The sequence below is a fragment of the Ovis canadensis genome, chromosome X (assembly GCF_042477335.2).
Source record: "Ovis canadensis isolate MfBH-ARS-UI-01 breed Bighorn chromosome X, ARS-UI_OviCan_v2, whole genome shotgun sequence".
NCBI lineage: Eukaryota > Metazoa > Chordata > Mammalia > Artiodactyla > Bovidae > Ovis > Ovis canadensis.
In genome coordinates this window covers 4,692,694-4,720,466 of record NC_091727.1, presented here as the reverse complement: position 1 = coordinate 4,720,466, position 27,773 = coordinate 4,692,694, and the positions used below count along the sequence as shown (strand labels likewise).

The following is a 27,773-nucleotide window of genomic DNA, read 5'->3' as shown; positions in this document are numbered from 1 at the left end:
GCAGAAATTGACACCACCCTGAAAAATCGACTCTAGCACGTAAAAAATATGAAAATAAAAATGAAGCCCAGAAATGCTAGAATATGACAACCGCTGTTACATCTCTAAGTCATGTCCAACTCTTTGCAGCCCCATGGACAGTAGCCTGCAGGCTCCTCTGTCCGTGGCATTCTATAGGCAAGAATACTGGAATGGTTGCCATTTCCTTCTCCAGGGGATCTTCCTGACCCAGGGATTGAACTCAGGTTTCCTGTATTGAAAGCAGTTTCTTTACCAACTGAGCTACATGTTGAGACCCTCCATGGAGGCTAAAGGGAGGTTCTCGGGCAGCAAAGAGCAGAACACACGTGGACCCCGCCCACTGACTCAGTCCTCTGGGGCTACACGTAACATGAACCGGAGCTGAACGACAGAGGCAGATGTGAAAAATCTGAGTCATTTCAAGGCTGCTGTTTTCGGTTATTTATGGTTTTTAATTATCAAGCATGACCCATTTCTTCACGAGCTGGGCTTATCACAGTCTTGTCTTTGATATACTGCTTTCAGGGACTTGAAGGTATTATGGCTTTATTATCAAACCCCAAATCGAGTCCCAGTAAATTACCTTCCTTTATGTGGCATTCCGGTGACTCCAAGAGGTGAGGAGGTCACCGGGATTGATCGCCACGGAGGTTCTTTCAGGGGAGACGGGGCTGGAATAGATGCATTTTTCAACGTTCTTCTTTATCCATTCATACACTGGCTGGCTGCCCACAAACATATTTGATTGAAATGTGTCCGCCAAGCAACAAAATACACGTAGTGTAACTGTTTGATCCATCCCGTCCACTGAACCTATTACACAACTCTGAAGCTTGAACGATTCTCTTCACCCTTTGTGTTACATACACACCAGATTATACAGAAGGAATTTTCATCTCCATTTCTTGTCCTTTTCTTTTTTTGGCTGTGCTGGGTCTTGCTACTCCGGCTTTTCTCTGGTTGTGTTGAGTGGGGTCTGCTCTCTAGTTGCAGGGTGTGGGCTGCTCACTGAGGTGGCTTCCCTGTTGTAAAGCACAGACTCTAATGTTCACGGGATTCAGAAGTTGTGGCTCCCGGGGTCTAGAACACGGGCTTAGTGGCGCATGGGCTGAGTTACCTACCCAGGGGCACGTGGGATCTTCCCGAACCAGGGCTGGAACCCATGTCGCTTGCGTTGGCCCGTGGATTCTTTACCACGGAGCCACCGGGGAAGCCCACAGCCTAAGTTCCTTAAGGCAACACACACATCTATTTATCAATAATACGATGTTTGCACATATGCACATTCAGTATGCGTATGTGACATGCCTGACCTTTCCTCTTGCTTTAATTATACTCACATCCATGCATAACTATTCATTGGAAGGACTGATGCTGAAGCTGAAGCTCCAATCCTTTGGCCACCTGGTGTGAAGAACTGACTCACTGGAAGAGACCCTGATGCTGGGAAAGACTGAAGGCAGGAGGAGAAGGGGACGACAGAGGAGGAGATGGTTGCATGGCATCACCGACTCAATGGACATGAGTTTGAGTAAACTCTGGGAGTTGGTGATGGACAGGGAGGCCTGGCGTGCATGGGGTTGCAAAGAGTCAGACATGACTGAGCAACTGAACCGAACTGATAACACAGAAGAATGTATGTCTTTGTAAGTTTAAATTTTATGTAAACACAGTGCCTCAAGTTGCTTAAAGTCACACACACAACTGGATTCCTTACATATATCACATAAATGTGTGTGCATGCCTATACATACACACACATCCCATTTTCATGATTCTTAAACTCTTTACCCTTTGAGCTACTTCAGGTTCTTGGTCTGTGCAATTTACTATGCAAATTTATGCTTCCTTTAATGCTCTGCATACTACAATGACTTGCCGGGATGCTAGGTTCATTCTCAGTGATTGCTTTAGGACAATCTGGTCAAGAGAGCTGGAAGGTCCCAGTGGACCCCAAGCATACCAGTCGTCTGGCACTTCTAAAAGCATGTTCTTGGTGCAGTGTGGGGGAGGCAACAGAGATCCAACTCAACGGAAAGTTAACAGAGGTTACTTTCTTGTTAAAGGGAGTGTGTGATGTGTTTGGGAAATGCTAGGCTTAGAGGAAAAAAAAAAAAAATGAGAGAAGTGTATCCTGGACCTGAATCGTTCTGAATGGACAAGGGGCTTGTGGATTCCGGAGGGACCGTGCAAGCTGCACTACTTTTTCCAGGTTTGTGTTATCTTAGGGAAGGAGAGGAGGCGACCAGCAGCCTGCTTTCCACCACTGTCTCTCTGCTGTCTGCTTCACTGTGGTTTGCTTGGTTAGGCTAAACAGGACAAACCCTGCCTCTCTGGGCAAGGCTGGGCTAAGAGTTGCTTAGTCGGACACTGTGCTGCTGCTATTATGGGTTAACATTCAAATGGCAGATGGAAAAAAACAAATGTCTCTTCATTTGGTTTAGTTTTAGAACTTTTGTTTTCCTTTTTTTCAAATAGTAGTGTTTTTGTTTTTTTTGCTGGTAGTCTCCAGGATAGATAGATAGACAGGTCTCCATGGATGTATGGATGTATGGATAGATGGCTGGATGGATAAATGGATGGATGGATGGATGGATGGATGAGGGATGGAAGCATGAATGGATGGATGGATGGATGGATGGATGGATGGATGGACATATGGATGGATGGATGGATGGATAGATGAATGGACATATGGATGGATGGATGGATAGATGGATGGTTGGATAGATGGATAGATGGATGGATGGATGGACATATGGATGGATGGACATGCGGGTGGATAGTTAGATAGATGTATGAATGAATGGATGGATGGATGGACAGATAGATGGATGGTTGGATGGATGGACATATGGATGGATGGACATATGGATGGATAGATAGATGGATGTATGGATGGATGGACAGATAGATGGATAGATGGATAGATGGACGTATGGATGGAGAATAGATGGATGGAGGATAGACAGACATATGGACATATGGATGGATGGATTAGAGAGATGGATGGATGGATGATAAATGTGTGAATGGATGCATGGATGGATGGATGGATAGATGGATGGATGTATGCATGGATGGAGAGATGGATGGACGTATGCATGGATGGATAGAGAGATGGATGGATGATAGATGCGATAGAGGGATAGACAGATGGGTAGACAGGTAGATAGATATGATAGAGGGGTAGATGGATGGATAGATGGATGGATGGATGGATGGATAGATAGATGGATGGACGTATGCATGGATGGATAGAGAGATGGATGGATGATAGATGTGATAGAGGGATAGACAGATGGGTAGACAGGTAGATAGATATGATAGAGGGGTAGATGGATGGATAGATGGATGGATGTATGCATGGATGGATGGATAGATGGATGGATGGATGGATGGATGGATGGATAGATGGATGGATGGATGGATAGATGGATGGACGTATGGATGGATGGACAGAGAGATGGATGTATGTATGGATGGATAGAGAGATGGATGGACGTATGCATGGATGGATAGAGAGATGGATGGATGATAGATGTGATAGAGGGATAGACAGATGGGTAGATAGGTAGATAGATATGATAGAGGGGTAGATGGATGGACAGAGAGATGGAGAGATGGATACACACATAGACAGAATCATGAATGCATTTTATTTCCTCATCAGTCTATGAGGGATGTGGTTTTGATGATCCACAGCAGAAGAAACCTCAAAAACACAGACAATATAAAAATAGATAGTTCTGCCTGTTGGTTCCTTGAGAAGAAGCAAGACACCACTCTCCCTGGACTCAGCTGATTTCTTGTTTTCTTCATAAAGTCATCGCAAGCCAAGATTCTCATACAGCTGCTCACCACATGCACCATGGGGTTTGACCCCATGGGATAAAGACCCCCAAGACCCCCTGGGAAACTGGGGTGAAATGCAGATACTGGTTCAGGTGGGCTGGGTGGGGCCTGGGGGGGTCTGCATTTTTGGCAAGGTCCCAGATGGTGCTGATGCTGCTGGTCTGTGGACACTTCACTGCAAGGAGTAAACCGAGCCCACTCTGGCAGGCAGGTCATCTGAGTGGTAGTCTGACAGCAAAGACGGTCAGGACAAACGACCTTCCTGCAAAAATACCTACTGCACCCAGGAGGAAAATACCGCAAGCAGAACATGCAGCCATCCACACCAGGCGTCCCTCCCAGAGCTCCCTGGGCTGGGGACAAACAGGTGGCTGGAGGGGAGCAGTGGATGGTCCCTACTGCCACGCTAGCTCTGTACGGAAGCCAGAGCTTGCTTCTTTTTCCTTTGTAGTAAAGGACTGTATTCACTAACATAGCATATTTAGTTGAGTGGGGTCTTCCAAGAAGGCTCAGTGCTCAAGAATCCGCCTGACAGTGCCAGAGATGCAAGAGATGCGGGTTCAATCCCTGGGTCGGGAAGATCCCCTGGAGGAGGAAATGGCAACCCAATTCCAGTATTCTTGCCGGGAGAATCCCATGGACAGAGGAGCCTGGTGGGGCTACAGTCCACGGGGTCACCTAGAGTCAGACACGACTGAGCATGCATGCACATTTAGTTGAGCACCTACTATCCACCAGGCCTCAGTAGGATGTGCTGGCTGAGGGGTCTTTCTCCTGAGCTTGCTGATGGTAGGTACGGGGCTCAGACATAGCCATAGCAAACTGCCCATGTAGACAAGGGAGAATCACAGCTCTGAAGTGTTAAGGTAGAGCTCAGAGATCACATGGAGTATGTAAATAAGGAGATCTCGCCTTCAGGTAGATGAGAAAGACATTCTTTTTTGTTAAAAAATTTCTATTTATTTACTTGGCTGCTCTGAGTCTTAGTTGTAGCATGCAGGATCCTCACTAGGGCATGCGAACTCTTAGCTGCAGCCCGTGGGATCTAGTTCCCTGGCCAGGGGTGGAACTTGGGCCTGCCTACATTGCGAGCGTAGACTCTTAGCCACTGGACCACCAGGAAGTCCTAAAACCAGAGCTGTCAGTTTCCCTGCCTTGTCACAGGAGAATCCCCACATGGGCCCATCCGGACGCTGAACGTGATGTGGAAGCCCTTCTATGCAGGCTGGAGGAAGCTGGGGGCAAGGCTTGTGAGCCCCCCATGGCTGGAGCAGAGCAGACTCTACAGGTGCCCACCCACTGGGAGCCACAGGGACCACCGGGCTCCAGTCTGCCCTGCCACCAATCTCTGCTGAGTGGTACCTATGCGTCGCAGACGCGCGAAGACAACAATGGGGCAGAGGGAGGTGACGGATGGCGAGACGGACGGCTCCAGCAAGCCGGCAACCGGATGGACAGACCCTAGCTCTCCAGGAGCTGCGCGACCTCAGCCAGTTCCCATCAGCTTCCTTATCTGGCGTCTCAAAGGAAAGGGTTAATTAGCAGGGCACTTAACTGGGTTTTACAAGCGTGGAAGGACACGTTGTCTAAGCCGCAAAATGAGCGTGTTGTTGTCAGGAAGGTGTTGTAAAAATGAATCAGTGAAATGTTTCAGCTCTACGGGGAGCACATTTTTTTTTTTTTTTTCCTCTAACGCCTCTTGAGTCCCAGACTGAGAGCTCTTTGAATCAGGTCAAGGATTCTTGGAGTCAAGGGACATGAAGAAGCTGACTGCATACACAGGGCAGAACCTCTGAGCTGCAGCTCTGCCTTCTTGTTTCAGTAGGCTCCTGGGATTCCGTGCACATATGACTCCATACATGTGTGTGCCTGTGTGTATGCATAGAGAGATAGAAATACAGATAGATGGATAGAGATAAATGGATAGATAACTATCCATCTGGATAGTTAGAATATAGATGGATGGATAGATAGATGGAGGCATAGAGGTGGATGGATAGATAGAAGCATGGACAGATAGAAGTATGGATGGACAGACAGACAGGAGGAGGAGATCCGACTTCAATCCCTGGGCCAGGAAGGTCCCCTGGAGGAGGAAATGGCAGCCCACTCCAGTCTTCTGGCCTGGAGAATCCCCTGCACAGAGGAGCCTGCCGGGCTACCGTCCACGGGGTCGAAAAGAGTCAGACATGACTGAGCAACTGACACACACACAGACGGCTGGATGGACAGACAAACGGATTAACAGAAGAAGGATGGATGAGTAGATGGATGAAGGATGGACGGAGAGATAGGATGGCTGGATGAACAGATGAATGCATGGATGGATACATCGACAGAAGATGGATGGGTCGATACGTGGACGGGTACATTGAAGGATGGGTACACAGACGTATGGGTGGGTACATAGGATGGATGCATGGCTAGGTAAATGGGTAGACAGAAGATGGATGGATGGACGCACAGACAGAATGACAGGTGGACAGAGAGAAGGATGGATGGATGGATAGATGGGTGGACGGACAGAAGTGTGAATGGATGGATGGATGGATGGATGGATGGGTAGATAGTGGCTGGATCTATAGGACTGATGGATGGATGGATTGATAAGCAGACATACAGGAGGTGTTTGCTACTGGCATTTAGTGGGTAGAGACAAGGAAGGCTGCTACATATCCTACAACGCCCAGAAACAATCCTCCTGCAGCTAAAAATTATCCTAGTATTTTGCCAGGGCGGCCATAACAAAGTACCATAGGCTGGACAGCTTTTAAGTAACAGACTTGAGTGTGTTCTCGCCCCCTCCTGGAGGCTGGAAGTTCAAGATCCAGGCGCACGCAGGCCAGGTTCCTCCCGAGGCCTCTCTCCTGGGCATGTCAGTGGCCGTCTGCTCCCTGTGCCCCCACGCGGCTGTCCCCCCACCCCCGTGTGTATCTGTGTGCTGACCTCCTCTTCTTATAAGGACCCCGGTCCTGCGGGATCAGGGCCCACCCTAGTGACCTCCGTTTATCTTCATCACCCCCTCTTTAAAGATCTCCAAACACAGCCACATTCAAAGGTCCCGGATGTTCAGCCAGGACATCCGCACTGAATCTGGGGGCACACAATTCAGTGCGTAATGACTTGCCTGCCCCACATATGTACAGTGCTGAGGTGGTGGTGGGGAACCCTGAACCCGGGGTACACAGGCGAGTGGTCTCTGCCGCGTTCCCAAAGCTCAACTCACCACTTCTTTCTCTGCGTTCCTTACCTGCGTGCTCCAGGCCGTGGGGCCACCTGCCCCAAAGCCCACCCCTGGTGTCATATCAGCCCACGCGGTCCCTGAGGCCAGAGGTCTGCAGCAAAACCTGCATTTCCAGTCGTCAGGGTCAGCGACCTTAGCTTCAGGCACCTGCCCCTAATGACACCCTCCCTGCTTGAAACGCCTGCAGGGGCGGTCTCACGCCTGTCACGCTTTCTCTGCCTTGTTCACCCTCCTGGGCTGGACGGTCTCCTAACTCTGCCCCATTGGGTGGTAGCTCAAGGAAGGCTGGCGGTGAGTCCCCGTAAAAACCTGCGGGGGAAACACTCCCTGCCTGCGGGGCTGTCAGTGTGAAACCGGGTGACCAACCTGCAGTCACTCTACGCAGGACAGAAGCAAGCAAGCAAGCAAGCAAGCAAGCAAGCAAGCAAGCAAGCAAGCAACCTGGGTTACCGATTTTTTTAAAGAACAGAAGGTGATATTCTCTGATGGACAGAACGTTCGAGCCCCCCCTAAAACTCCTAGCTGGAAGCCGTAACCCCCAGTGAGCTAGGATTTGGAGGTGGGATCTTTTGAACGTTTACTTGTAATTTTCTATATTTTTTAAAGCTCATTTAGAGCACTTTTTTTTTAACTTTTTATTTTGTATTGGGGTATAGCTGATTAAGAAATGCTGTGACAGTTTAATTGAAGTATGTGTCTCTGCTCAGTTGCTCAGACCCCCATGGACTGTAGCCCGCCAGGCTCCTCTGTCCATGGAATTTTCCAGGCAAGAATACTGGGATGGGTTAGGGCTAGTATAGCTGAATTAAAATGCTGTGTTAAATTTCTGCTGTACAGCAAACTGACTCACTTATACACATGTATGAATACATTCTTTTTTCATATTCTCTTCCATGACAGTTTATCACAGGATATTGAATATAGGTCGTTGGGCTATACATTTGGGCCTTGCTGTTTATCCACAGGAGTTTAGATCTGATATAAGCTCTGACCGCACGGTTTTCAAGGGGAAAACTAGTCCCCACAAATAGCTGCTTTGCAAAAGTCACCTTATTAACATAACAAAAGACACCTTGGCGAAGCAATTCTCTAACACCTCTGGGGTGTCCACAACTCAACTCAATTCTGATCTGACTACTGGGAGACAGCATCGGATCCCAGTGTAAGGGCTCCATCCCACCAAACTTGCCCCCCAACCCCACCTCCTTCAGACATCAATCACAAAGTCCACGTAGTCACCTGTCCTTCCGACTGACCAGCTTTAGGCCCCAAGTTCCTCCAACCACCTCCTTGAGTTTCATTTCCTACAGTGGCTCACAGAACTCAGGAAAATAGGTTACTTTCGGATTCACTGGTTTATTACAAATGGATACGACTGTGGAACAGCCAGAGAGGCACCGGGGAAGGATATGGAGGTACAGGGAAAGGATACGGAGCTCCCACACACTCTCCAGGGAACCACCATCCCATCACCTCCATGGGTTCACTGCGTGTTTTTATGGAGGTTTTATTATGTGGGCGTACTGATTATACCATTGGCCATGGGTGGCTGGTTCAACCTACAGCCCCTCACCCTTCCTCGGACGCTGGGGGTGAATCTGAACCTTCTGAGGCTCTCATGAGAAAATCTATTTGGGGCTTCCCTGGTGGCTCGGTGGTAAAGAATCTGCCTGATCTGCACTGCCAGGGCACACCGGTTAGATCTCTGGCTCAGAAAGATCCCATATGCTGAGAAGCAACTTAGCCTGTGCTCCAGTGACCCGGAGCTGCAATTACTGAAACCCAGGTACCCGAGGGCCTGTGCTCCACAACAAAAGAAGACGCTGCATTGAGAAGCCTGGGCCCCAGAACCAGAGAGTAGCTCCTGCTTGTCTCAACTAGAGAAAAGCCCACACAGCAAGAAAGACCCAGCACAGCCAAAAATAATTAATTAAATTTAAAAAAAAAAAGAAAGCAAATTGGCTCCCCTGGCAACCAGTCCCCACAATTAGCTGCTTTGCAAGAGTCACCTTATTAACACAACAAAAGACACCTTTATCTCTTTCCTCACTTAAGAAATTGCAAGGGCTCCAGGAGCTGCCTGAAATGGAATGAAGACCAAACATGTATTTCTTATAACTCCCAGGGAAGTAATTAGACTTAGATGAGGTCATGGGGGTGGTTCAGTCCAGTTCAGTCACTCAGTTGTGTCCGACTCTTTGCGACCCCACGGACTGCAGCACGCCAGGCCTCCCTGTCCATCACCAACTCCCTGAGTCCACACAAACCCATGTCCATTGAGTCGGTGATGCCATCCAACCATCTCATCCTCTGTCGTCCCCTTCTCCACCCGCCTTCCATCTTTCCCAGCATCAGGGTCTTTCCCAAATAATATATATTTATGTAGATCCACACTTTGCACGTACGTATGTACACATCTATGTACACATGGACATACTTTATGTCTGTTTCTATCCATCCATACATAAGGACCTTCCCTGACGGCTCCGAGACTGCAGTGCAGGAGATGTAGGACCTGCCAGCTGGATTCCTGGGTAGGGAAGATTCCCAGGAGGAGGAAAATGGCAACTCACTCTAGTATTCTTGCCTGAAAAATCCCATGGATAACAGAGCCTGGCAGGCTACAGTTCAAAGGGTCACAAAAGGTTAAACACGACTGAGCGACTGAGTGTGGAGCACATATAAAATACATATTATATACATACAACAGATATGCTATTATATACATATATATAAAGACACCAAAGTTCCACTCAAGACATCGGTACTTTAGGACTTCCCTGGCAGTCCACTGGTTAAGACTTTGCCTTCCAAAGCAGGCAGGTGCGGGTCTGATCCCTGGTCAGGAAGCTAAGATCCCACGTGCCTTGGGGCCAAAACACCAGAACGTAAACAACAGAAGCGAGATTGTAAGAAATTCAATAAAGACTTTAAAAAAATGGTTCATATAAAAAAACGGGGTTTGGGGTGGGGGGACGCATGTACACCCATGGCTGATTTATGTCGATGTATGGCAAAACCCACCACAATTAGCCTCCAATTAAAATAAATAAATTTCAAATTATTCTCCAAACAAAAAAAAAGATATCAGTACTCTGTATTCCATCTCCTATACCTTAAACTTTCAAGCTGCTCCCCTGAGTTCTCCAGCTAAAGGATTGTTGAGCATGGAACCCTTGTACCTGGAGGGGGCATGCTGGCCTCTCCCAAACTCACCACAAAGTCCGTCTGCTCCTGCCAGTAGCAGCCCCAGATGTTTCCTGCGTCTTGAATCAACAAAGCCCTTTCAGACTCGGCTCAGCCGCTGTGATGGTTGCACTGTGATGCTCATATGTGTAACCTGCAGGTCGGGCCTCAACCATTAGCCTCACACTTGCTAGGACCAGGGCAGACAGAGCTACGGAGGGAAACTGGAAGCCGCAGAGGGTCACCTGCAGGGCTGGAACTGCTTCCAAAGTAAACCTGGCTTCTACACAGCTCTCCAAATACCACACACAAAGGAAATGTACAGCAGGAAGAACCAAGACAGCAAAATAAGGAAGCTGATGTAAGTTGGGACTGTGGGCTTCCCTGCTGGTCCGCTGGTGAAGAGCCTGCCTTGCAACGCAGGGGACACCCGTTCAATCTCCGGTCTGGGAAGATCCCACATGTGGCGAGGCACCTAAGCTCGTGTGCCGCAACTCCTGAGCCCTTGGGCTGCAACTACTGAAGCCGGCACGCCTAGAGCCCTCGCTGTGCGACGAGAAAAGCCATCGCAAGCGCAAGCCTGTGCATTGCCACGAGAGAGTAGCTCTCGCGAAGCAACGAAGACCCGGCACAGCCAGCAAACAAATAATATTTTTAAAAAGAAACAAGGTGATACTGTATACAGAGTGGACTTCCCTGGTGGCTCAGACGGTAAAGCGTCTGCCTACAGTGTGGGAAACCCGGGTTCGATCCCTGGGGTGGGAAGATCTCCGGGAGAAGGAAATGGCAACCCACTCCAGTCTTCTGGCTTGGAAAATTCCATGGACGGAGGAGCCTGGTGGGCCACAGTCCATGGGGGTCACAAAGAGTTGGACACGACTGAACGACTTCACTCACATACATACATGTATATATATTTTGGGGGGATCCCAGGTGGCGCAGTGGTTAAGAATCCACCTGCCAATGCAGGAGATGCGGGTTCAATCCGTGGGTGGGAGACTCCCCTGGAGGAGGAAAATGGCGACCCGCTCTAGAATTCTTGCCTGGAGAATTCCAAGGACAGAGGAGCCTGGCAGTCCTTGTGATCGGAGAGTCGGACACAACTCTGTGACTAAACTGCAATAACCAGTAACACCTGATGACGTGTGTAGCAACCACTTGAATAGAACACATTTTCCTGTTTTTTTTTTTTCCTAGTCCAGCTTCAGTTAGTCAGTTTTTTTTGTGGTTGTTGATATTTTGAGGTGCCTTTCACTGTGGGCAAGAGATGTTTCTAAAGGGTGCGGAAAAGAAGACTTTAAAAAAAAAATGACTTGAGCCATGTTTTCAAGCCTTGTGGGAGAAGTTTCCCAATGTATCTTATCTGCAACTGCACTGCCCTGAGATTTTGCTGGCTTAGCCTCGGTGGAAGGGGAACTCCCCTCTGCCAGCGCATTTGTTTCCTGTAAGTGAACAAACTGGATGGTCTGCCCAGACGTGCCCCGGGTGGCAGTGGCTGAAACAGGGAAAGGGGGACCCTCCAAGTATCTCTGTGCCAGGGTATCTCACACCTTCATCACCTGCATCTATGTTCGCCTATTTTTGCAGCACATTATTACGAAGCGTCAAAACCCTGGCAACTCCGTGAGCACCTTCTAAGGAGCCCCTCTTTCCCTAACACAGAGCTTTCTTATAGCTCCGGCCTTACCCTTGCTGTTTCCAATTCTTAACCCTGGCATTGGAGCTTTTTTTTTTCTTTCTTTCTTTCCCTTTTGAAAACAGTCCTTTTGTCTAAGGAATCAACAAAGTTGTTACAGCCAGAGAAGAAGAGACAACTTTCTCCTTTGTGTGTCCATTTACATTTCCAAAAAACGGAAAGAAACTGAGCAAGAATTCTAAAAAGGGTCCAACAGGTGAGCCTGGGCAGACAGGAGGCCCCCAATATTTATGGAATAACTGTGTTCCAGGTTGAATTGTGTCCCTCTCAAAAAACAAAAAAAGAAAAACAAAAAAAACCCAACCCTACATAGGAGGGACTTCTCTGGCTAAGACTCCCTGCCTCAATGCATCGGACCTGGGTTTGATCCCTAGGTGGGGAGGATCCCCTGCAAGAAGGAAATGGCAACCCGCTCCAGTGTTCTTGCCTGGAGAATGCCATGGACAGAGGTCGATCACAGAGTCAGACACGACTGAAGCGACTGAGGATGCACGCACGCAGGAAACTAGATTCTGTCTGCTGGAAACTCACATGCTGCACCTAAAAAAAACAAGATGCCACAACAAAGACTGACGATCCCACAGGCTGCAACTAAGACCCAGAAGAGCCAAATAAATAAATACAATAAATATTTAAAAAAATAATAGTGTAGGAATCCTGACCACCAGTACCTCAGTGTGACCTTACCTGAAGAGAAGGTCGTGACGTAGGTAATTGAATTAGAATGTGGTCATGAGTCTGGGTGGCAATCCTGGGTGACTGGTGTCCTTATAAAAAGGGGAATGTGGACATGGAAACAGATGCATGGACAGAAGATAAGATGACGAGATAAAGAGATAAGATGGCTGGGTTGGAGCCAAGGAGAGAGGCCTGGAACCAACTCTTTCCTCAGAAGGCGTTAACCCTGTCCACCCTCTCATGCCGGACTTTCGGCCTTCAGAACTGGGAGGCACTAACTTCATGTTGTTGCGTCTACCCACTCGGTGGTCATTCCATACAGCAGCCTAGCACATTTGGAGGAGAAGGAAACGGCAACCCTCTCCAGTATTCTTGCCTAGAGAATCCTGTGGACAGAGTAGCCTGGTGGGCTGCCATCTATGGGGTCGCACAGAGTCGGACACGACTGAAGCGACTTAGCAGCAGCAGCACATTTGGGGCAGAGTCTGCTCACTAACTGGCTGATGAACTGCCCTCTCTGAGGTCCAGCATCCTCAACAGGAAATCATGACTGGATGAACCCAGGGAACGTCTGTCACAGCCACAGCTTGAAAAAAAAGACATAAGTTAACTGAGCATATTCTATTTGCCACCTCCAACTGCCTGCCCAGTCCATGGGGTTGCAGAGTCAGACACAACAGTGACTGAACTGAACAGCTTGCCTGGGCTTGCATCATGTAACGCTTTCATTTCATGTACACGGAAAGGCAGGCACAGAGGTTTAATGCTGATATGTGCTAAACCAAGCTGTCTTGAGTGCCCAGTTGACACACTTCACCAGAAACACAACGCTCACATTTTAAAGTCTCTGCAGCTTTCTTATTTCTGCCTCTCGAAAGATCCTATCTTTATGTTTAAACATGCATTTGAAAATGAAAATCGCTCAATCCTCTCCTGACTCCTTGCAACCCCATGCACTGTAGCCTGCCAGGCTCCTCTGTGGACTTCTCTAGACCTGAATACTGGAGTGGGTAGCCATTCCCTTCTCCAGGGGAATCTTCCCAACCCAGGGATCGAATCCAGGTCTCTCCCATTGCAGGCGGATTCTTTACCATCTGAGTCACCCTGGAAGCCCATTTGCCAACATGCATTTACAACACCAGCTAAAAATAATAGAAATGGGTTGCTGCTGCTGCTGCTAAGTCGCTTCAGTCGTGTCCGACTCTGTGCGACCCCATAGACGGCAGCCCACCAGGCTCTGCCGTCCCTGGGATTCTCCAGGCAAGAATACTGAAGTGGGCTGCCATTTCCTTCTCCAGTGCATGAAAGTGAAAAGTGAAAGTGAAGTTGATCAGTCATGTCGGACTCTTAGAGGCCCCATGGACTGCAGCCTACCAGGCTCCTCCGTCCAGTTTTCCAGGCAAGAGTACTGGAGTGGGGTGCCATTGCCTTCTCCGAGAAATGGGTTGGGGGAAGGTATTTCTGAGTGGGAAGAAAAAAAAAGAAATGCTGCTTTTCAGCTTGCCTTCAGAAAGTTTGGGGCGGGGAGGGGAAGAAAACTCAATAATCAAAGCAGATGAGATATACAAGGCAAAAACGGGCAAGGCATTTAATCCGTCTTATTCTGGCTCTTTACCGACTGAGCTATCAGGGAAGCCCAAGTCCCTTGGACAGCAAGGAGCTCCAACCAGTCCATCCTAAAGGAAATCAGTCCTGTATATTCATTGGAAGGACAGATGCTGAAGCTGAAGCTACAATCCTTTGGCCATCCGATTCGAAAAACTGACTCACTGGAAAAGACCCTGATGCTAGGGAAGATTGAAGGCGGGAGAAGGGGACGACAGAGGATGAGATGGTTGGATGGCATCACCCACTCCATGGACATGAGTTTGAGTAAGGGCTTCCCTCGGAGCTCAGTCGGTAAAGAATCTGCCTGCGGTGCGGGAGACCGGGATTCAATCCCTGGGTTGGGACGATCTTCTAGAGAAGGAAATGGTAACCCAATCCAGTACCCTTGCCTGGAAAATCCCATGGACCAAGAAGCCTGGTGGGCTGCAGTCCATGGGGTCGCCAAGGGTCGGGCACGACTCAGCAACTAACACTTTGACAACACACTTTTGGAGTAAGCTCCGGGAGTTGGTGATGGACAGGGAAGCCTGGCTGTGCTGCAGTCCATGGGGGTCGCAGAGAGTCGGGACACGACTGAGCGACTGAACTGAACCGAACCGAACCAATTCCGGCTCTCTGTTATCAGACTTCGGCAACGGAATCGCTCTGGGAGTTGTAACCAGCCAGGGTTGCTGGGCGATACAGGCGCTCAAGGAGGGGGACCCGCGCGCCATTGCTCACGCTCCCTGCCGGCCCGAGGTGGGGGGGGTGGGAGGACGGTGCGGGCGGCTATAAACTGCAAGAGACTTGCCCAGAGTTTGAGGACAGGCGCTCCGGGGCCCGGGCCGAAGTCCCCCGGGGGGGGAACCCCATGACTAAGGCCACCCTGCTGCCTTTGTACTTGGGGGCTCTGAAGAGAGAAGCACCTCAGGCGCTGTCGAACCTCCGCGCCCTCCCTCCCTCCCTCTTCAGGCGCGTTCCAAATTCGAGCTGTACGCGCTCGACTGGACTAGGGACGCGACTCTGCTCGGGCCCGTGACCGAACCTCCTGGCCCGTTTTCAAGGGTGAGAAGTGAGCCGGACGGGTGGACGCGGACACGAGGCCCAGAGCGCTCGCGCGCGCGCGCGCGCGTCTCAGGAGCTTCGCGAGGAGACCGGCCGCGCGCATGCGCCGAGCGGCTGTGTGGCTCAGAGCGCGCGCCCTCCGTGGGGGCCGCGCGAGGAGGAGAGGCGCGCGTGCGCAAAGCGGCTCCCGGCGCTAGGGGGCTGGCTGCAGCGCGCGTGCGCGGGAGCAGCTTCGGGGGCGCGGGCGCGAGGAGGCGGCGGCGGCCCGGGACTGCGCGTGCGCAGAACGGCTCGGGTCTCGCGTGCGCGCGCGCGCGCGTGCTGCGGTAGACGGGAGGGAGACCAGAGCGCGCGTGCGTGTGCAGGAGCAGCCCCTGGCGGGCAGCCGCGCGTGCGCAGAACCGGGGCGCGCGGGGCAGGCCGGGAGCGCGCCTGCTGGCACCTCCTCTCCGCCCTCCCCCTCCCCCCGCCCACCCCGCGAGTCGGCAGAGAAACGGCGGCACAATGGCGGCGCCCGTAGCCCCTCCGCGTCCCGTCACCCACCTGCTTTTTGACATGGACGGCCTCCTTCTGGGTGGGTAGCCTGCGGCCGCCTCCCGCCAGAACTGTCTAGGGATTGGCGGGAGGGGAAACGCAGGCCCTCAGCGCCGGGGTCGGGGGCCACGACGGAGCGGCGTGAGGAGACCCCTCGGTCCCCTCAGGCGGGTCGCTCGCCCGGGGCTGCCGCGTAGACGGCTCCCGGGGCACTTCCGGCGGCCGTGCCGCGCTTGCGGGGCCGGCGCGCTCAGGGACCACCGTGCTGGCTGTGGAGTTTGTTGGTGAGGTACCCCCTCCCCACCCCAGAGGCCGCGAGCGCTGCGCGCAGCCACCCAGCCTCAGTTGCCCCATCCGCGCCCCGACCTCCAGGGGGCCCTGCCGGGGCTCTGCCCTCTGAGGTGCACGCACCTGGTTGGTAGCATCCTACAGGCAGGGCATGGTCCTCCATCCGCCGCTTTGGGGGTGTGGGGGGGGGTCGCTGGAGCCTCTGCCGACGTCTGCAGGCGTTTGGGGGTGACCTAGCCGGAAGGCGGGAGTGCCATGCAAGCGGGGTTGCTGCTGAAGCTCGCTCTCCGCAGTGCACGGGACCGCTTCACGGCCACTGCAAGCTGCAAACGCTCCTGACCCCCAGTGTCTTGTGCTGAGGAGGAGGTGATGGTGGTGGAGCCCTGCTCAGAGGTCCGGCTGGGCGGAGAGACTCCCAGCACGGACATCCGAGCGGGCAGCCGGTTTGCAGTACGGTGCCCGGGTCCCCACCCCGCCGCTGCCCAATCAGAGTGTGCACTTTTTTAACCCAAGTGCCAGAAAGTTGGAGATGCATACAGCGCCCAGGGTTTGGAGTGGTTTAGAGAAGGAAATGGCAACCCACTCCAGTGTTCTTGCCTGGAGAATTCCAGGGACGGGGGAGCCTGGTGGGAGGCCGTCTATGGGGTCGCACAGAGTCAGACATGACTAAAGCGACTTAGCAGCAGCAATCCCGCGCACCCCCTCGGGACTTGTCCTGCAGTGGCTTGGTGGTAGGTGTGAACTCCACCAACCGAAACGGAATTCAAGCAGGATTCATAGAAAGCACTCACTTTTTATAACTCATGAGCCAGCTAACTGCCCTGAGCGCAGCTTATGGCTTGGGCCATTTTTTTCCATAACGGTGCCAAGTGTTACACAACGTTAGGGCCGGCGTGTTCCTGACCTCAGTCTCCGGAATGTTTCACAGAACTGTAAAAATGTGTCCATACTCTATGTAGACTACTGACTTGCTGGAGGTGTGTGTACTTTTAATATGTGTGTGTGTGTGATACTCATTCAGCCATCGCACACTCTGCAGCTCCACGGGACTGTAGCCCGCCAGGCTCCCTCTGTCTATGGGGATTCTCCAGGCAAGAACACTGGAGTGGGTTGCCATTTCCTTCTCCAGGGGAATCTTCCCTGCCCAGGGGTCAAACCCCAGTCTCCTGCATTGCAAGCTGATTCTTTAGCGTCTGAGCCACCAGGTAAGACTTTCATGTACTTGAATGCTTCCTCTCATAAAATCCTGCAATGTGGGAGAAAATATTTGTGTTGACTGACTGAAAGCGAAAGATTGCATAGCTCAGAGAGGTAAAGTGATCTGCCCAAGGTCATAGCGAATAAGGAACAGAGCTGAGAAATATCTAGTTCTAAATAAAAGTGCTGTGCTCATCTTAATGAGAGTGAGTGTGACCTTGCCCCCGTGATCATGTGACTCGGTTCAATAATGGGGCTGTTTTTTTAAAGGCACACAAAAACCAGCCTCTTATTTCCTTTCATGGACCCAGGGCTTCCCAGGTCCTTCATGGACCCAGGGCTTCAGCAATCAAGAATCCACTTGCAATGCAGGGGACTCATGAGATGTGGGTTGGATCCCGGGGTGGGGGAGGAAGGCGTGGCATACCCACTCTGAGAAATCCCATGGAGAGAGGAGCCCGGCAGACTACAGTCCGTGGGGTTGCAAACAGTCAGATGTGACTGAGCAGCTTAGCACATAGCATAGCACAGAACTGTAAACCAGTGAATTCCTAAGGGAGAAAAATAAGTTCCCATCGAGGTCACTGACTGGATAGAACAGTGTATGCAGTGTAAACCTGATATGACTCAGTTTCAAAAAGAGCTCTGGGATTCATAAGTATAGTTTGTGGACATGAGTTTTCCTGCCCAGGTGGTCAAGCTAAATTGTCAAATAAATGCTTTACCCTGTAATGAAAGGTCTAGAGGACATGTTTTGGGAGTCTCGTGCATTTTAATGCAGACTGAGGTGTCTCATTAGAGTTAAATTTATTAAACTTGTAAATGAGCTTGGTGCTTCATCCCCACTCGAGACACACGTACGTGTTCCCTGGAGCCATGGATGTGACTTCTGTGGTGGTAATTGTAGGGGTTATCAGCCAGGGGCTTCCCTGGTGGCTCAGCTGGTAAAGAATCTGCTTGCAGTGTGGGAGACCTGGGTTCAGTCCCTGGGTGGGGAAGATCCCCTGGAGAAGGGAAAGGCTATCCACTCCAGTATTCTGGCCTGGAGAATCCCATGGACTCTACGCTCCCTGGGTTCACAGAGAGTCAGACACGACTGAGCAACTTTGAGTTATCAATCAGTCTCCACTTCGCTAGCTAGGGCAAGTTGAGTGGTTTGTCAAGCATTGGACTGGCAGTTGTGTTACCAATCCTCTGAACAAGTCGAGAAGCAAGGATTAGTGGCCTTTGGGAGCATAAGACCCACCTCTTTTCCTCCCTTTTAGGTCATACTGCCCTGACTCTTCCTAGAGGTGGTAAGGCCTTGCAGAACTTTCTCAGCAATGCACCTTTGGTTATTCTGTTACTTTTTACAAAACGTCTGTAATAAAACACGAGCTTTCAGAATGCAATACTTTACTTCCTCTAATCTGCTTGATGATACCTGTTCTAGGGCACCCCACTCCAGTACTCTTGCCTGGAAAATCCCGTGGACGGAGGAGCCTGGAAAGCTGCAGTCTGTGGGGTTGCTGAGGGTTGGACACAGTTGAGCGATTTCACTTTCAGGCATTGGAGAAGGAAATGGCAGCCCACTCCATTGTTCTTGCCTGGAGAATCCCAGGGACGGAGGAGCCTGGTGGGCTGCCGTCAATGGGGTCGCACAGAGTCGGACACGACTGAAGTGACTTAGCGGCAACAACAGGGCTTCCCTAGTGGCCCAATCAGTAAAGAATCCGTTTGCAATGCAGGAGACCTGCATTCGATCCCTGAGTTGGGAAGGTCCCTTAGAAGAGGGCATAGCAACCCACTCCAGTATTCTTGTGTGAGGAATCCCCATGGACAGAGGAGCCTGGTGGGCTACAGTCCATGGGGTTGCAAAGAGTCGGACACAACTGACCAGCTAAGCACATACCTGTTCTAATTTTCAAGGGCCTGACTTCAGTTTGTCTGTTGTTTGCGTAACAGTGTGTCATCAGTTAATAGTAAGTTCTTTTTCGGTCTGCCTGCTTTTCAGAATTCCAGATGCATTTCCCCAGGAAGTTCTGTTTACTTGTGTCAGCCCCAGTACTTGAATTTTCCAAGAAGTGAGTCAGAAAACAGTGAAGGGCGAAGCTTGTGGGCAGTGAGGAAGTCTGGAGATTGTTGCAGGAATCTAGTGCTTTTGAAGTGTTTGCTGCTGTTGTCTTTTCAGTCTTTGGAATTTGATTTTTGTTGACACAGGTAACAGTTATCTGTGAGCTAGGTAGTAATTTTGGCCCTCAGATGCTATTTAGACCCAGAGACAGAGGGGACTGAGATTATTTATGATCAAGGATAAGATTTTGAAGGAAGAAGATACAAATATTAAACACTCAGCTCCTGAACAGGAAGGGTTTTCTTGTTGCTTAAATAACTGAAGTTGTTTAATGACTTTAGGAGCACAGAGGCTCTCTTTAAGAGGGGAAAATTGGTGGTCCAGAGTCCTGCAATCTGATAGGCGTAGGACCATGTAAGATTTTCTTAGAGCAACGTTGAAAAAGGAAAAAAACACAGAGGAAATGAGCTTGAATGGAAACTTTTTCTGTCCTGACACATCCAAAATGTTACTCAAGGGAGAAGGGGAAGGAGAAGGGACGTCGCTCAGTCGTGTCCGACTCTTTGCGACCCCATGGACTGTAGCCTGACAAGCTCCTGCATCCATGGGATTTTCCAGGCAATAGTACTGGAGTGGGTTGCCATTTCCTTTTCCAGGGGATCTTCCTGACCCAGGGATCGAACCCTGGTCTCCGCATCAAGGCATAATCAATTAAAAAAAAAAATCATTGAGATAGTTTGCCTTCCTTTTTGTTACCTAGCCTTTGAAATCTGTGTGTGTTGGACGCTCAGAACGCATCTCCACACAAACTAGCCAGCTTTCCAGGCTTCACTGGCCACATTTCGCTAGGGCCTCCCTTGTTGGACGATCCAGGTGCAGGGTTTTGGGAAGCAATTCATTGATGATTGCTGTTGATAATAGGGCCATGTGGAGGGTGGATGTTAATCATATTGAGAATTAGGAGTTCTGTGGATGTGTAAAAAGTGATATACATAAAATGTGCTTTCTAGGAGTCTGATGCAGTTGTTATAATCCTTAAAAAGTCAGCCTTAGGAAAATAACTTATTTTCAAATTCTTAAAATCAGAAAAATAATAATGTGCTAGATTGGTGAGGGAAAATATAATTATTTGCCATGTTGACTATAACTGACAATGTCTCCATAAACACGCAGATATTGCAGGATTTTTTGTTTATTTATTTTTAATCCCGCAACATGTGAGATCCTTGGCTCAGTGGTAAAGAACCCACCTGCCAGTAGAGGAGATGGAGAAGACGGAGGTTCAGTCCCTGAGTTAGAAAGATTCCCCTGGAGGAGGAAATGGCAGCCCGCTCCAGTATTCTAGAGGATCCCCTGGACAGAGGAGCCAGTTGGTCGAAAGTGAGCACCACATGTGGGATCCTAGATTCCCAACCAGGGGCTCAACCTGCACACCCCACTCGGGAAACACCGCTCTTAACCACTGGACCACCAGCAAAGTCCCAAGGCTGCAGGATTTCAAGCGGGGACACCTGGCTTCTAATCTACCGTCACATACAGGAGCAGATGCCCTGTTGTGTACCGGTTTGCACTCCCACAGCTTCGTCTCTGCCCAGTAGTGGCCATTTTGAGATGGTGTAGGAGTGCCCGGTTCTCTGGGTGCCTCTGGGTGAAGGCAGGGCCTCTCTGGAGCTCAGCAGCTCACAGCTGTGCCCACACGGGGTCAGGGTCCCCTGTCACCCGTCGTCCTTTGGTTCATGTCCCCTACGCCAGATTGTCTAGACCCCGGAACCTCCACACAGCAGATGACAAACAGAGAATCTCCTTAGCTGGCTTTAGCACTTCCGTAGGTTACTTCCCTGGGGGCTCCGAAGGTCAAGAATCTGCCTGCAGTGCAGACCTGGGTTTGATCCCTGGGTCGGGAAGATCCCCTGGAGAAGGGCATGGCAACCCTCTCCAGTATTCGTCCCTGGAGAATCCCAGGGACAGAGGAGCCTGGCGGGCTACAGTCCATGGGGTCGCCAAGAGTCGGACACAGCTGAACAACCAAGGGGCAGATTAAGGTACCAACGGACCATGTTGCTTGTCAGCGAAAATCCATCAGGAATAAGAAAGGACTCTAGAGGGGACTAAGGTGGGTAAACTCAGGCCTGTTAAACTGTGCTTCCTAACAGTCCCAAACCTCGTCAACCTTCAGAGTGTGCCTGCCATTATCCACCACGGCGGCTCTCATTTTTAGAATAACTGGGAAGAGGGTGAGAACAAAATTGCAGAATTCTGCAGGTCGACAGGAGCTGGGTCCAGCTGGCAAGACGGCTGGCATACTCAGCGGGTTTCTGCCAGTGCGGGTGCAGAGCCCCCTGGCCTTGCTTTCTGCCAGCTTCCTTATCCTCCTCGTGGTGTGCTTTCCTCTGGAATCTCAGCAGTGGAAACCAGGTACGATCTCAGGAGAGGCGTCATCGTTTTTTCTCTCAATCTGTTTTTCCCTCCTTCTCCTTGGAAAAAACTGTGTGTTGGGGATTCTTTGCTCCCTTTTGTCTTTATGATGATTCTCTCTTTTCTCTGTTTCAGCTTCTTCTTTTTTTTTCCTTTCATTTTGTAAGCTGCTATAATTTATCAGTTACGCCATGTCATTCTTCAGGGGTAGACCGAGATTTAATGTAACAGAAAAGAGCAAGGGAAATAATGCCCCCAAGAAATGTCTGCCGAGAGCTCTCATTACACAGAGGTGCCCAAGTGACTTTTTAAAACCTGTGTTTGCAGTGTTTGAAAAGTGATGGCTACATAGCCTGAGGTCAGGAGGTGCCATGGTGTTTGGATTACATTCAAAAATAAAGATCTCACCGTCAGCTGTATGTGAATACTGGCTTCCCGGGTGGCGCTAATGGTAGAGAACACGCCTGCCAGTGCAGGAGACGTAAGAGAGGCGGGTTCCCTCCCTGGGTCGGGAAGGTCCCCTGGAGGAGGGCGTGGCAACCCACTCCTGTATTCTCGCCTGGAGAATCCCACTGACAGAGGAGCCTGGAGGGCTGCCATAGACTTGTAAAGACTCAGACACAGCTGAAGTGATGTAGCACGCACGGGGTATTCAGAGCTTCCTAGAAGTGTGTTGAAATGGGGGGCGAGGGCAGTGCTGGTGTTAGAGCACACATTTCTGAGGTTTAAAATGGCCTTGTGGGTGTCTGAGGAGAATTTTCTTCAACACGTGATGATCGTGACAGACTCACATTTCTGTTTCTTCAGCAGAAATGCTTAGGAAGTGTTCTCCCACTTTTGGTCTTTGCAGAGGTGGACGACCATCCCAGCAGCTCTCGGGTTACCTTCTGAGCGTTGGTCAGATTCATCCCCATTTTCCTTTAGGGTCTGCTCCCTCACGGCCTTCGCTGTGATGCCTGCGGTCAGTAGCTTAGCGTCTGCACAGAGTATGTGCAGACGAGGGCCTGCGCCTGCACTGAGGGCGGTCTGCTCCGCGCCCTGGCCTGGCAGGCAGCAACATCAGCCTGCCTCCTGCCCCTGGGCAGGGCAGTTGATGGCCCTTAACTTGCCTCCCGAGGCCTAGAGGCCAGGAACGGATCTAGAGGCACACTAGAGTCTGCTCGACACCCGCTAGGCTGTCCAGGCTACATGAGATGCAGACTCGTGATCACAGCTGTGTGTGTGTGTGTGTGTGTGTGTGTGTGTGTGTATGCTAGGCTGTCCAGGCTACATGAGATGCAGACTCGTGATCACAGCTCTGTGTGTGTGTGCGCGCGCACGCACTAGGCTGTCCAGGCTACGTGAGATGCGGACTCGTGATCACAGCTGTGTGTGTGCGTGTGCGTGTGCATGTGTGTGTGTGTGTGCTAGGCTGTCCAGGCTACATGAGATACGGACTCGTGATCACAGCTGTGTGTGTGTGTGTGTGTGTGTGTGTGTGTGTGTGCGTGTGTGTGTGTGTGCTAGGCTGTCCAGGCTACATGAGATGCGGACTCGTGATCACAGCTGTGTGTGTGTGTGTGTGTGTGCGTGTGTGTGTGTGTGCTAGGCTGTCCAGGCTACATGAGATGCGGACTCGTGATCACAGCTGTGTGTGTGTGTGTGTGTGTGTGTGTGTGCGCGTGCTAGGCTGTCCAGGCTACGTGAGATGCGGACTCGTGATCACAGCTGTGTGTGTGTGTGTGTGTGTGTGCATGTGTGTGCGTGTGCTAGGCTGTCCAGGCTACATGAGATGCGGACTCGTGATCACAGCTGTGTGTGTGTGTGTGTGTGTGTGCACGCGCGTGCGCACGCAGTTGGTTCAGGCTACATGAGATGCGGACTCGTGATCACAGCTGTGTGTGTGTGTGTGTGTGTGTGTGTGTGTGTGCAGTTCGTTCAGGCATGCCTGACTCTTTGCGACCCCATGGACTGTAGCCACCAGGCTCCTCCATCCATGGGATTGTCCAGGCAAAAATACTGGAGTGGGTTGCCATTTCCTCCTCCAGGGGATCTTCCTGACCCAGGGATTGCACCCATGTCTCTCAGGTCTCCTGCTTTGGCAGGTGGCTTAAAAATCCATAAAGGACTATTTGGGAGGATGGGCTTTGCGTAGGTTTGTTTGCATGTGAAAGGCACCCTCGTTTACACGCAAAAAACAGCTTCTTACCATCTCTGGGAATTAACTAGCCTTGGGGGGGCAGTCTGTTCCCCTGGGTCAGCAAGTCAGTATCAAAAGTACTTCTTTTTCCCACTTGAGCACTTGGAGCTGGGCCCAGGGATCTCTGAAAACATTTGGGCACCAAATTTTCTTTGGGTGGAATCTTTCTGTTTTTTAAAATTTATGTTTATTTGGCGGATAATTGCTTTACAATGTCGTATTCGTTTCTGCCATACATCAGTATGAATCACCCCTCAGTTCAATTCAGTCGCTCAGTTGTGTCCGACTCTTTGCAACCCCATGGACCGCAGCGCGCCAGGCTTCCCTGTCCATCACTAACTCCCGGAGTCCACCGAAACTCATGTCCATGCAGTCGGTGACACCATCCAACCATCTCATCTTCTGTTGTCCCCTTCTCCCACCCCCAGTTCCTCCCATCAGGGTCTTTTCCAAGGAGTCAGCATCAGGTGGCCAAAGGATTGGAGCCTCAGCTTGAGCCATATGTATACGTATGTCCCCTCCCTCTTGAGCCCTCGCACCCCATCCTGGCCTCCAGGTCATCGAAGCCCATCCCGGCCTCCAGGTCATCGAAGCGTGCGGAGCTGAGCTCGCTGCGCTGTAGAGAGGCTTGCATGATTTTACGCCTGATAGTGTCTGTATGTCTGCGCTGCTCTCTTCATTTGCACCGCTCCCTCCCTCCCACTCTGCTCCACAGGTCTGTTCTCTGCTGCGCATCTCTATTCCTGCCAGTACAGTTTTTCTAGATTCCCTAGTTATGTGTTAATATAGGATGTTTGTTTTTCTGACTTACTTCACCTTGTATGACAGGCTCTCGGTTCACCCATATCACCACAAATGACTCAGCTTTGTGTCTTTTTATGGCTAAGTAGTATTTGATTGCTGGAGAAGGCAATGACACCGCACTCCAGTACTCTTGCCTCGAAAATCCCGTGGACAGAGGAGCCTGGAAGGCTGCAGTCCATGGGGTCGCTACGAGTTGGACACGACTAAGCGGCTTCTTTCAGTTTTCACTTTCATGCATTGGAGAAGGAAATGGCAACCCACTCCAGTGTTCTTGCCTGGAGAATCCCAGGGACGCCGGAGCCTAGTGGGCTGCCGTCTATGGGGTTGCACAGTTGGATACGACTGAAGCGACTTAGCAGCAGCAGCAGCAGTATTTGATTGTGTATATATATGTGTTTGTGTGTGTATCACGTCTTCTTTATCCATTCACGTATCAGTGAACATCTAGGTGGCTTCCATGTCCTAGCTGCTGTAAATAGTGCTGCAGTGAACACTAGGGTACCACGCGTCTTTGAACTACGGTTTGCTCAGAGGGATATGCTCAGTACTGGGCTTGCTGGGTCATATGGTAGTTTTTATTCCTAGCTGTTTAAGGAGTCTCTGTACTGTTATCCATATTGGTTGTATCAATCTTTATTCCCATCTTTTGGTGGAATCTTGAACAGCAGCTGGTATTTAGTTAAGAGGTCACATTCAAAAAAGAGAGAGAAGCTTTCTGCACGTCCTCTTGAAGTAGCCACTCACCAATACCTGCGGCTCACAAGGTGTGCCCGTCAGACCTGGTGACAGTGGTGTCCCTCGGGAACCTGGCAGCCCTGGGCCGACGCCTCTCCGCGGACGTCTGCCGCTGCAGGCCTGGTGTGTTCTCATCCATCACTCCCGAGGCTGGAGCTCGAGCTGGAGTGAAGAATGACATGGATTTAAAAGCAGTTCTGGCAGTGCTGGGCCAGTGCTGTCCTTGGTGTGAGGGCCCTGCGGCTGCATTTTCACAGGTCCACAGGGTTCTCTGTTCGTGTTCACCACGGTTTCATTGTCTTGGAAACCTTTCTGCTCCTGCTTTAAGAAAAGGGGATCACTTGGTTATCGAAGAAGTGTTTTGTGCTAGCAAGGTGTTACTTGGCGTTTTCTTCCGGCTGCAAACAGTCGATTTCGGTCAGTCCCTGGTACATCCCAGTTTCCTCTCTGCGTCTGTTATTTGCCTTGTTTTTCTTAGAAGCATTGCCTTTGGTTGCTCTGACAGCGTGTGTTTTCACCTGGCAACTGTATAATCGAGGCCGACCCCGAGTCCAGCTGAGATAACTGCCTTTCGCCACCATGTACTTCGAGTTGGCACTGACAGCTGCATGGCCGTGCGTCAGCTTTGAAAGTGCCGTGTGGAGGGGATGGCTTTGCAGCGGGGGAGTTCTGGTCGAATTTGAGATGTGCTTGGAGAAACTATCCAGCTGCCTGGAGGACCCAGAGAAAACCGAGCCAGTTTCCTACTGGGTCCTTTCAACAAGCATCTCGGTGGGTGGCCTTGGGCCGACTTAGAATGCCTGCCGGGCAACACTCACTGGGACAGGCACAATGGGAATCCTTACTGGGCTTCCCAGGGGGCGCTAGTGGTGAAGGACCCACCTGCCAATGAGGGAAATGCCATAGATGCAGGTTCCATCCCTGGGTCGGGAAGATCCGCTGGAGAAGGAAACGGCAACCCACTCCAGTATCCTTGCCTGGAGAATCCCGTGGACACAGGAGCGCGGCGGGCTACACTCCATGGGGTCACGGAGGGTCGGGAGCACGCACGCGTCCACCTCAGAGACCACATAGCTGACACCTCGTGTTCTGGTCTTTGTCTCACTCTGAGGGGCGATGGGGGGGTCCCACTCAGGCCCACCTGTGCTCACTGAACACGTCAGCGGCCGCGTGGAGGAAGCCTGCTCCCTCACTTCACCCCGGGTCCCCGCTCTCCCTGCCAGCGTGGCACCGTTCCCTGTCCTCAGGCGTTCTCCCAGCAGCGGAGCCCGCCCCCACCTTGGGTGTCTCGGGCATGTGTCAGTCGGGGCGGGACCCTCCTGGGCCTCCAGAGGCTCGTCAAGACCCAGGAACAGTCAGGCCCAAGACAGCCTGCTGGCTGACACAACGCCTTCCGCGTACTGTTTTCTGTTGTTGTTGTTATTGCTGCTGATGTGTTTTAAATTAATTAATTTTATTTTTGGCTGTGCTGGGTCTTCATTGCTGTGAGAACTGTTCTCTATCTGTGACAGGCAGCTATTATCTAGCTGTGACAGTGTGACAGGCGGGGCTCTTCTCTGGCTGTGACAGGTAGGGCTGTTCTCTGGTTCTGACAGGCAGGGGCTGTTCTCTGGTTCTGACAGGCGGGGCTGTTCTCTGGCTGTGACAGGTGGGGCTGTTCTCTGGTTCTGACAGGCAGGGGCTGTTCTCTGGCTGTGACAGGCAGGGCTGTTCTCTGGCTGTGACAGGCAGGGGCTGTTCTCTGGCTGTGACAGGCAGGGCTGTTCTCTGGCTGTGACAGGTGGGGCTGTTCTCTGGTTCTGACAGGCGGGGCTGTTCTCTGGCTGTACTCTATTGTGACAGGCGGGGCTGTTCTCTGGCTGTGACAGGCGGGGCTGTTCTCTGGCTGTACTCTATTGTGACAGGCGGGGCTGTTCTCTGGCTGTACTCTATTGTGACAGGCGGGGCTGTTCTCTGGTTCTTTGGTTGTGGCAGGCGGGGCTGTTCTCTGGCCGCGGTGTTTGTGCTTCTCTTTGCGTTGCTTTCTCTCGTTGCAGAGCATGGGATCTGGGACCGGTGGGCTCCGTAGTCGTGGCTCTCAGGCTCAGCTATCACACAGCTTGTGGGAATCCTCCGGGTCCAGGGATCAAACCCCTGTCCCCTGCATTGCAAGCTGCCCTCTCTTCCACTGGACCACGTGGGAAACCCTTGTGCAGTGTTTAATGCGACTTTGCAAAAGAGACTTAGTTGTCTGAAT

At 51.1% G+C, this 27,773-nt stretch overlaps 2 protein-coding genes across 3 annotated transcripts in view; one reads left to right on the top strand and one right to left on the bottom strand.

Annotated features, from left to right (window-relative positions):
* The window catches only part of LOC138431404 (steryl-sulfatase), a 157,989-nt gene extending 141,361 nt beyond the window's left edge, over window positions 1–16,628 (bottom strand). Inside the window, exon 1 of one of the 2 annotated variants that reach the window (XM_069573503.2) lies at window positions 16,278–16,628. In XM_069573503.2, coding sequence (XP_069429604.1) covers window positions 16,278–16,291 — 14 coding nt within the window. In that variant the 5' untranslated portion in view covers window positions 16,292–16,628. The remainder of the gene's footprint in view (window positions 1–16,277) is intronic. The other variant, XM_069573502.2, reaches the window with a different exon arrangement.
* Window positions 15,602–27,773, top strand: part of LOC138431405 (pseudouridine-5'-phosphatase) — a 61,052-nt gene continuing 48,880 nt past the window's right edge. Inside the window, exon 1 of the mRNA XM_069573504.2 lies at window positions 15,602–15,906. Within this exon, the coding sequence (XP_069429605.1) occupies window positions 15,837–15,906 (70 nt within the window). The 5' untranslated portion in view covers window positions 15,602–15,836. The remainder of the gene's footprint in view (window positions 15,907–27,773) is intronic.